Source organism: Glycine soja, chromosome 12 (genome assembly GCF_004193775.1).
Source record: "Glycine soja cultivar W05 chromosome 12, ASM419377v2, whole genome shotgun sequence".
Taxonomy (NCBI): domain Eukaryota; kingdom Viridiplantae; phylum Streptophyta; class Magnoliopsida; order Fabales; family Fabaceae; genus Glycine; species Glycine soja.
In genome coordinates this window covers 32518922-32527973 of record NC_041013.1, presented here as the reverse complement: position 1 = coordinate 32527973, position 9052 = coordinate 32518922, and the positions used below count along the sequence as shown (strand labels likewise).

General features: G+C 35.1%; 1 protein-coding gene across 1 annotated transcript; it reads left to right on the top strand.

The window, feature by feature from the left end:
* The first annotated feature begins 8172 nt into the window (after nucleotides 1-8172).
* Nucleotides 8173-8724, top strand: LOC114378933. Its single transcript, XM_028337517.1, has one exon. It carries the CDS (start codon nucleotides 8173-8175, stop codon nucleotides 8722-8724), a length of 552 nt encoding a protein of 183 aa, XP_028193318.1.
* The last annotated feature ends 328 nt before the right edge of the window (nucleotides 8725-9052 follow it).

Sequence of the window (9052 nt, the reverse complement as noted above, 5' to 3'; positions counted from 1 at the left end):
CGACTTCAGAATACTGTGAGCCAGAGTTGATCGTTGCCTGAGTTTTTCGACCTCTATTAGCAAAGAGTTGTGCGGTCTTGAAATAGGTCTCCTCAACCAACGATGACACCGACAAATGTCTAGTGTTTTTGAACATGGAATTAACAGACTCCAACAAATTGGTAGTCATATGTCCCCAACGTTTCCCCTCATCAAAGCATTGTACCCATTTTTGTTTGGGTAATTGATCAAGCCATTCAGCTGCACTTGGCTTATTCGCACGAATATCCCTAAGATGTCGCCAGTGCATCTTCTCCGTGTATGCGTACCTTGTAAATATTTAATCAATGTATTATGTTATAAAATTTGATTGAAAGAAAATTATAACGAATAAATAAAATAGATTCTCACTAGCCAACATAAGTGGTTTCTTTAAATGTTTGCAGTTTAAGTTACGACGAAGAAAGTTTTGTGCAATGTGGCGCAGGCAAAAGAAATGGGATGTGTCCTGGACCCATAAGTTACTTGGGTTGTTGTAGGCACTTATAATTGAGGGGTGTCGGTCTGAAATAAGAGAAATGTTAATTTGCGGAGTAACATGTCTTTTCAAATTCTTTAGAAAAAACCCTCAAGCTGAAGTTGTCTCCCCTTCTACAATGACATAGGCAATCGGGAAGATATGGTTAGCTCCATCTTGTGCGGTAGCTATCAACAGTGTGCCAGTATACTTTCCGTAAAGTCATGTACCATCTACTTGTATAATGGGTTTGCAATATGCAAAACCATTAATGCATGGACCAAATGACCAAAAGACACGTTTAAACAATCTTTTGCCCGGTACTATTTCTCTCCTCTCATAAGTCCCGGGAACACAAGATTGCAAAGCTCCGAAAAGTTTTGGCAGTTTAACATATGATTTCAATACACCAAATTCAGTGGCATCATATTTAGCTACTTTACAACAGTTTGATGCACCGCATTCGTTTGGAGAACAAGGTCAAAGTTCTTCAGCTGCAATAACCAACATTGAAAATACTAACATAGAACAACAACATGATCATGACGTGGAAGAACCAGACATACTGCAAAGAAGAAATCCGCGACGTAATCGGCGTCCACCACCTTGTGGGACTGGTCATCGTCTTGGTCATTGAAGTATAAAATGTTGTGATAATGGGATCAAATATGTTTAAGTACCCCTGTAACGGCATCATCAAATATGATTTGGACCCTTGCAACTATGGTTAAGTACCCATGTTCTGCATTTCTTTAAAATTATGTCGAACACATTAATGATATTTGTGACTCATTTTTTCTATAGTTTGAACGTCAAAGAATCCAAAAAAAATTATTTCGTGCACCAGTTCCATCGACTAACACCTCAAAATACAAGTACAAAATAAAAAAAAACTATGATTTGGACCCTTGCAACTATGCTTAAGAGCCCATGTTCTGCATTTTTTTAAAATTATGTCGAACACATTAATGATGTTTGTGACTCATTTTTTCTATAGTTTGAACGTCAAAGAATCCAAAAAAAATTATTTCGTGCACCAGTTCCATGGACTTACACCTCAAAATACAAGTACAAAATAAAAAAAAACTATGATTTGGATCCTTACAACTATGCTTAAGTACCCATGTTCTGCATTTCTTTAAAATTATGTCGAACACATTAATGATGTTTGTGACTCATTTTTTCTATAGTTTGAACATAAAAGAATCCAAAAAGAATTATTTCGTGCACCAGTTCCATGGAATAACACCTCAAAATACAAGTACAAAATCAAAAAAACTATGATTTGGACCCTTGCAACTATGGTTAAGTACCCATGTCCTGCATTTTTTTCAAATTATGTCAAACACATTAATGATATTTGTGACTCAATTTTTCTATAGTTTGAACGTCAAAGAATCCAAAAAAAATTATTTCGTGCACCAGTTCCATAGAATAACACCTCAAAATACAAGTACAAAATAAAAAAAATTATGATTTGGACACTTTTTCCATGGTAATAACGTCAAAAACTTCAAAAAAAATATTCGTGACACACTGCAATTTTCAAAAATCAATTTTTTTTTACTCTGAAATTATAATGGACTTCTGCTGCATCAATTATCAGGGATAAATCACAGTCGAAATTGACAACACTCGGCAATTTCCATAGGTCTCTAAAAAAATAAATGTCTCACCAGTAAAACTGACATGACATGCACTACTCAATTTTTTTCACTCTGATAATTATAATGGACTTATACTCCATCAATTACCAGAGATAAATCACAGTTAAAATTGACAACACTCAGCAATTTACACACGTCTCTAAAAAAATAAATGTCGCACTAGTAAAACAGACATGACATGGACAACTCAATTTTTTTCACTCTGATAATTATAATGGACTTCTACTCCATCAATTACCAGGGATAAATCACAGTTGAAATTGACAACACTCAGCAATTTCCACACATCTCTAAAAAAATTAATGTCGCACCAGTAAAACTGACATGACGTGGACAACTCAGTTTTTTTTCACTCAGTTGTTTTTTTCACTCAGCAATTTGCACATTATGGACCCTTGTTAATATGCTTAAGTGTTCATTTTCCCGTTCATCTAAATGCACAGTTAACTAGTGACTCACTCAATTATAACCAAATTCTATAAATACCACTACAACTAAAGACATTCGTAACAATTTCAAATTTTCATCTCAATCCCTAACACAATGTGTCACCTAACTGCATATGTTTGTGTTTACTACGACGACCAAATTTGCAATACTAATGAGGGCACCACCTTCGTTAGTAACAACACAAAAACTTTCATGGTCGACAAGGTCGTAACCTTTACACAATTGCTTGAACTTGTTCACCAAAAATTAAACATTGACCCAGAACAACATATCCAACATCTCCATTTTCGGTGCCCTATATTTGAGTCAGGACAACGTTATATGTACACATCTTTTATTCTGCGAGATGATGCTGATGTTCGACAAATGTTCAACATTTTTGACAACAACCAATCACTACCATTTGTGGAGTTATTTGCCATAATCTGTCACAATAATAACCCACCAGGCAACCAACATGGCTCAACCTCTAATCTTGAGGACTTATCAAGTGAATACGAGACTTGTTGGCTTAAAAACCATGATAGTGATACGGACTCCTCTTTCGGGCCCGAAGGAAGTAACCTGTCTCCATCCCACGAACCTATATTCAAACGGGATTGGTAATCTACGGATCATTCATGTCTAAGTTATTTCTTCGTTGAGATTTTCATGTAATGTCTTATGTTTGTCTTCAGTTATCACTTTACGTATTGAAATAATTTTTCCTTTAAATTTAAATTAGCAATTTTCAGTTTACCCACTTTTACTGCAGTAGTTGACATGGTAACATAATTGTCAAAATTCACAATACTTTGTCATTTACACTACACTGTTTTTAAAAATTAAATGTCTCATCGACAAAACTGACATGAAATGGACAACTCATAATCTCTTTATTCACTCTGAAAATAATTATGGACGTTTGCTGCTTTAATTACAAGGGAAAAATCACAATCCAAATTGACAATACTCTGCAATTTGCACACGTCTCTAAAAATTAAATGTCTCACCTGCAAAACTGTCATGAAATGGACAGCTCATCATCTCTTTATTCACTCTGAAAATCATCATGAACGTCTGTTGCTTTAATTACATGGGAAAAATCACAGTCCAAATTAACAACACTTTACATTATGAGTTGTCCATTTCATGTCAGTTTTATAGGTGATACATTTAATTTTTAGAGACATGTGCAAAACTGACATGAGATGGACAACTCATAATCTCTTTGTTCACTCTGAAATTATAATGGACGTCTGCTACATCACTTACTTAGGTAAAAGAAACATTGGATTCCAATACACATCAACGTGGCAGAATACTCATACAACTATAAATAACACAACACAGACACCGTACAAACACACAATCTCACACAACATAATTTCACAAACCAAATTCAATCTTATTACTATGTTATTTTTGGGAGAAACAAGCAGTCAGACCATTACTAACTCCAGATTAGCTTTCATTTTTCCAAATGGATCAATCAGTTACAACCAAACTGGTGTTTATTTTCAAAGTCTCATTCCAACACCAATGCGAGTTCCTAACAACTGTTCTTTTGATACACTCAAGCGTAGAATGCACAACACCCTTCAACTAACCAACGATCAATTATTGGATGAAATCTACTACCAGCAACCATTCATAGATGCAGGTCAACAATATTTTTTTCAATCTTTACAATTGAAAAATGATGATGATGTTTACACAATGTTAATGTGCAATGAGAAATACTCGTGTGTTGGCCCTATAGAATTATCATGTACCATTATTAGAACACCGGATGTTATACTCAACCTGCTTCAATCAACCATCACTCCTACTCATGATGCAATTATGTATTACAACGGGAAGTGGAACATACGACGTCAAGGTGAGTTTTTGGGTTACTCTTTTACTGGAACTAATCCAATAAGATTTGGCATTCCGTCGGGATGTGTCATGGAAAAACAAGGATTTAATCAAGCAAGTTGCACCTACAGGGGTTCCCCTAATGGAATTCACGGATCACAATTGGTTAGACGATTTCTTTCGACAACGAGGTCATTCTAAGTATTTCGAAAATTTGATTGAATATGACATAACAGGATTGAAAAATGATGAAGACGTGCTAAAGGTGTTAGCACAATCCAACTATTGGAAATGATTCTGCACAATAGAAATTTTGGCTATTTTTAACAAACCAGTAATCTAAATAGAAGAAGACATGTATTCTGCACAACATATTTCAGATCCTCATTAGTTTTGTTATGTTTGCATTGTAATTGTAATTTTTAATATGTTTCATTATTGTTGAGTATCATTTCAGTTACTGTAATTTGAGTATTTTGTCAATGACAGATTTGTCATATATTTTTTTGCGGTATTTTTTTTAACTGTATTTTAATACTACTAACTAATTTTATTATTTTTTAATTACAAGAACATACAAAAATTAATAAAACATAAATTTAACTACACAATTACATATAACATAAATAAAAAATTATACTCTAATTTTATCCAATTTTTTTATATGTATATTTCTCTTTACAAAAAATTATAAAATAATATTACATAAATTAATTTAATAAATAAATAATTTTCAAATCAATTAAAAATAATTTTATATAATATAATATTTAATTTTAATAATATATAAACTTTTTTATAAAAAAAAAAAGAAGAAGGGAAGTCCGGGTGCCAGAACCCGACTTCAATGAATGCGGCTGAGTGGTGTAGTTTGGAAATTAATTTCCAAAGTATTGTATTTCAAACAAATTTTGGAGAGTTTAGTAAAAAAACCTTTTAAGTGCCGGTGGGTTTGTATCTGGAGTTGTGACAAAGGGGAATGAAATTGGTATTTTAGCATTTGAGGTTGCAAACACTATTGTCAAGGGTTTTTTTAGTCTTATGGAATCTCTTTCGACAAAAAGTATTAAGCCTTTAAAAGAAGAGGTACTTCCATTAGAGGTTGTGGGAGGAGAATGTGAAGCGGCTGGGGTTTTCCAAGGCAGCGGCGGCGAGGCCGGTGCAGTGGTTCACCAGAGAGCCCGCCGCAACAACAACGAGGAAGGCAGTGGCGGCGAAGAGAGTGAGGGAAGGTGTGGAGTTTTACAGCAATGGTGATTTCTACGAGGGGGTGTTTCACAAAGGAAGAAGCAACGGGAGTGGGGTCTACCATTACTTCGTGAATGGGAGGTATGAAGGGGATTGGGTTGATGGAAGGTACGATGGATACGAAATTGAGAGTTGGGCGAGAGGGAGTCGTTATAGGGGTCAGTATAGGCAAGGGTTGAGGCATGGTTATGGGGTTTATAGGTTCTACACTGGGGACTCTTATTCTGGAGAGTGGTGTAACGATCAGAGCCATGGCGTGGGTCTTCAAACTTGCTCCGATGCTAGCTGTTATATTGGTCAGTTTAAGTATGGCGTCAAGCACGGTGTTGGCTGTTACCATTTTAGGTATCTTTCTTGTTTTTAATGCACTCGATTCTTGCATCATTGTGTCATTCAATCTCTCTGCCCTGCTCAATGGCTTTCTTTATAGATCCCATTTTTTGTTTTTGCTTTTGTTTTGTGAAATTAGGGTCTCCTTGTTTAGTTTTTGAGTTGTTGATTTCTTGGATTCTACTTTTACTGCGAGTTGTTCTTGGATTCTACTTTTACTCTTATTTTTTAGTTCTCTGAAATTCTTAAAATTTGAAAGGGAGAAAAAAGAAGGGAGGGAAAGATTAATCTGATTTTCTCATCAAATTACTCTTCCAAAAAGTTGTGTTTTTGTTCATGATTGTGATGGTGTTTATCCGTGGGTACATGCAAATGACCATAAACCATTAATTCAAACCATCAGCAGTCGCCAAAAATTGGGTCCTGCAGGCCTTGCTTTGCATTATGCTAATATAGTGCCTCCAAATTGATACTCTTGTAAGTGTTTCTTCTTTATTTAGTCTATTTCATAATTTGGTTTAGTACAAACAGTATGCTTTATCTATATCTTTTGGTTAAAGGTTCAACTAGAGTAATAGGGAACTAGGCCACTCTTTATTTAAGACTCTTGAGCATTTGTCAGGTTGTAGATTTATTTTTTACCATTTGCAAATCGGTATATGATTTGTTTGCGGCTGATCACTTTGGAGTTCTTGGTCTGTATCAAGTGTAATTATTCTAGTTCATAGTTGTTCAAATATTGAACATGCAAATGAGTGGAAGAAAACAAACAAAAAAGAATAATAAAACCCTATCTTATGTAAAAAAAAATTTAAAAAATAAATTAATAAACATTTTAAAACTAAAAAAAAATAAAATAGTAAGACTTTTAGCCTTGTGTGACATAGGTGACGTACTTTAATTGTGACATTCTTATAAATTAAAAGTTTTAAATATTTGAACTTTAATTTATCTATTTATTTATTATTTATTATTATTATAATAACTCACGTAAACTAAGTTTATAAGTTAATAAGTTTACAGAATATTTTTATTTTATAAATACTTTTTTTTTCATTAGTCAAGATAACTAATTTTAAGTAAAATAATTTTTTTAAAAAAATTACTAAACAGCTTATAACTCAAAATGGACATTTAAGCTAAAAAATGAAATACTTTTTAGATAGGCTAAAGGTATTTTATTAAAAAAAATAAACATCAAAGCACAAGATGTGCCTTGTGTAACAACAATGCAAGAAAGAGTAGAAGTATTCACGGGTTTGGATTGACATATGACCCAAGCTATAGCTCAATCCAATCCTACTTAGCCCAACCTGTATCTATCCCTAATTGAGAGTACAAAAGGAAAATCCTTCTCTCCCAACTAAAGAAACAAATACGAAGATAGTGGTCTAAAGAAGTTTGAGATCGAGAAGATATAAAATCCGTTAGAGGGTCAAATATACAATTATATTTTTGTTATTGTTGATTAATCACCCCTCAATCAACACCCTATTTAATAGACCGAATCTCTCTCCCATAATCAATCCTCAACTAATACCGTGGATTTAACATTCAATACTTAATTGTTAGAAGATATGATAATATATTTTAATTCTATATAGTTGTTATATCTATTAGATTTTTCTTTAATTATATCTTTAACTATTAGGCTTATCTTCAATTTTATAATTGTTATATTTATTAGATTTATCTTTAGTCATATCTTTAGGTTATATATCTTTAGCTTGTAATCTTGTATATAAGCGAATTGTGCTTAATGAATTATTCAAGGAAACAATTTCTTTCATGGTATCAGATTGCTTAGGGAAAGATTTTTGAACCTTCCTCAGCCTTCCGCACATAGGCCCTAGCGTCGTTCAACCCCTTTCTTCTTTTTCTCCCCTTCTTCTCCATCACCATGCCTGACTCAAAATCTACCTTTCACCCTGCTCTTGTTGTATCCAACATCAAGAATCACGTCTCAATCATTCTTGAGATGAAAAATGTCCAATACGCGACATGAGCTGAACTTTTCAAAATTCACGCACGATCCTAAAGGATAATTGATCATATAATTCCTCCGCAAGATGGCAAGCAGAAGGCGCCACCAATGGAGGAGGAGACAAAACTCTGGTTGACACTAGATGCCATTGTTCTACAATGGATCCTTGGAATAGGCTGCGTGATATATTCCAAGATAACAAACACTCTCGTGTCGTTACACTTGAGTATGATTTCACCCACACAACCATGGAGGCCTTTTCAAGTGTCTCTACTTACTGTCAACATCTCAAGTCATTGTCGGATCAACTCAAGAACGTCGACTTTCCGGTCGATAACAATAGGTTGGTTCTGCAATTGGTGTCTGGTCTCACTGAACCCTACAAGGGAGTGACCACACTCATCCGTCAAAGTGATCCATTGCCTCAGTTTTATCAAGCACGGTCGATGCTTGTTTTCAAAGAATCCGACCTCAAGAAGGCGGCTCAGACCCCGTCCTCTGCCATGGTGGCTTGTAACTCGGATAAATCTCAAGAAATGTCTGATTATTCATCAGCACGTCGCACAAATATTGGTGGAAAACGGTATTCAAACCATGATAATTCTAGAAAGAATCACAACAACACTGGTGGTCGTGATAACTTAGGCTCTGGCAAGGGAGGCTCTAGTGGCGGTGGCAACAATCGTGGGGGTGGACAACAACAGCCCTAAAACAACCCCTAGCCTATAGGTCAACAATGGCCTTGGCCATGGATGCAATGGGTCGTTCCTCCTTGTTCGTACCCAGCTGCTCCATGGGCCAGGCCCAATTATCAGCAACCTCCGCACCAACAGCCCGGTATTCTTGGGTCCAGACCTCAGCAGGCATACACAACCACAGTTCTTACTCCAACAGACATTGAGGCTGCAATGCACACCCTTGATATTACTTCTTTGGATCCAAATTGGTATATGGACACCGGTGCCACCTCTCATATGACATCCACCTCAGGTAATCTCACGTCTTATTTTAATAAGAGCAATCATCGTGGTATCACTG

What these genes read in the sequence shown, in the direction of transcription:
- LOC114378933 (XM_028337517.1), top strand. Translation starts at nt 8,173, where the DNA reads ATGGATCCTTGGAATAGGCTGCGTGATATATTCCAAGATAACAAACAC.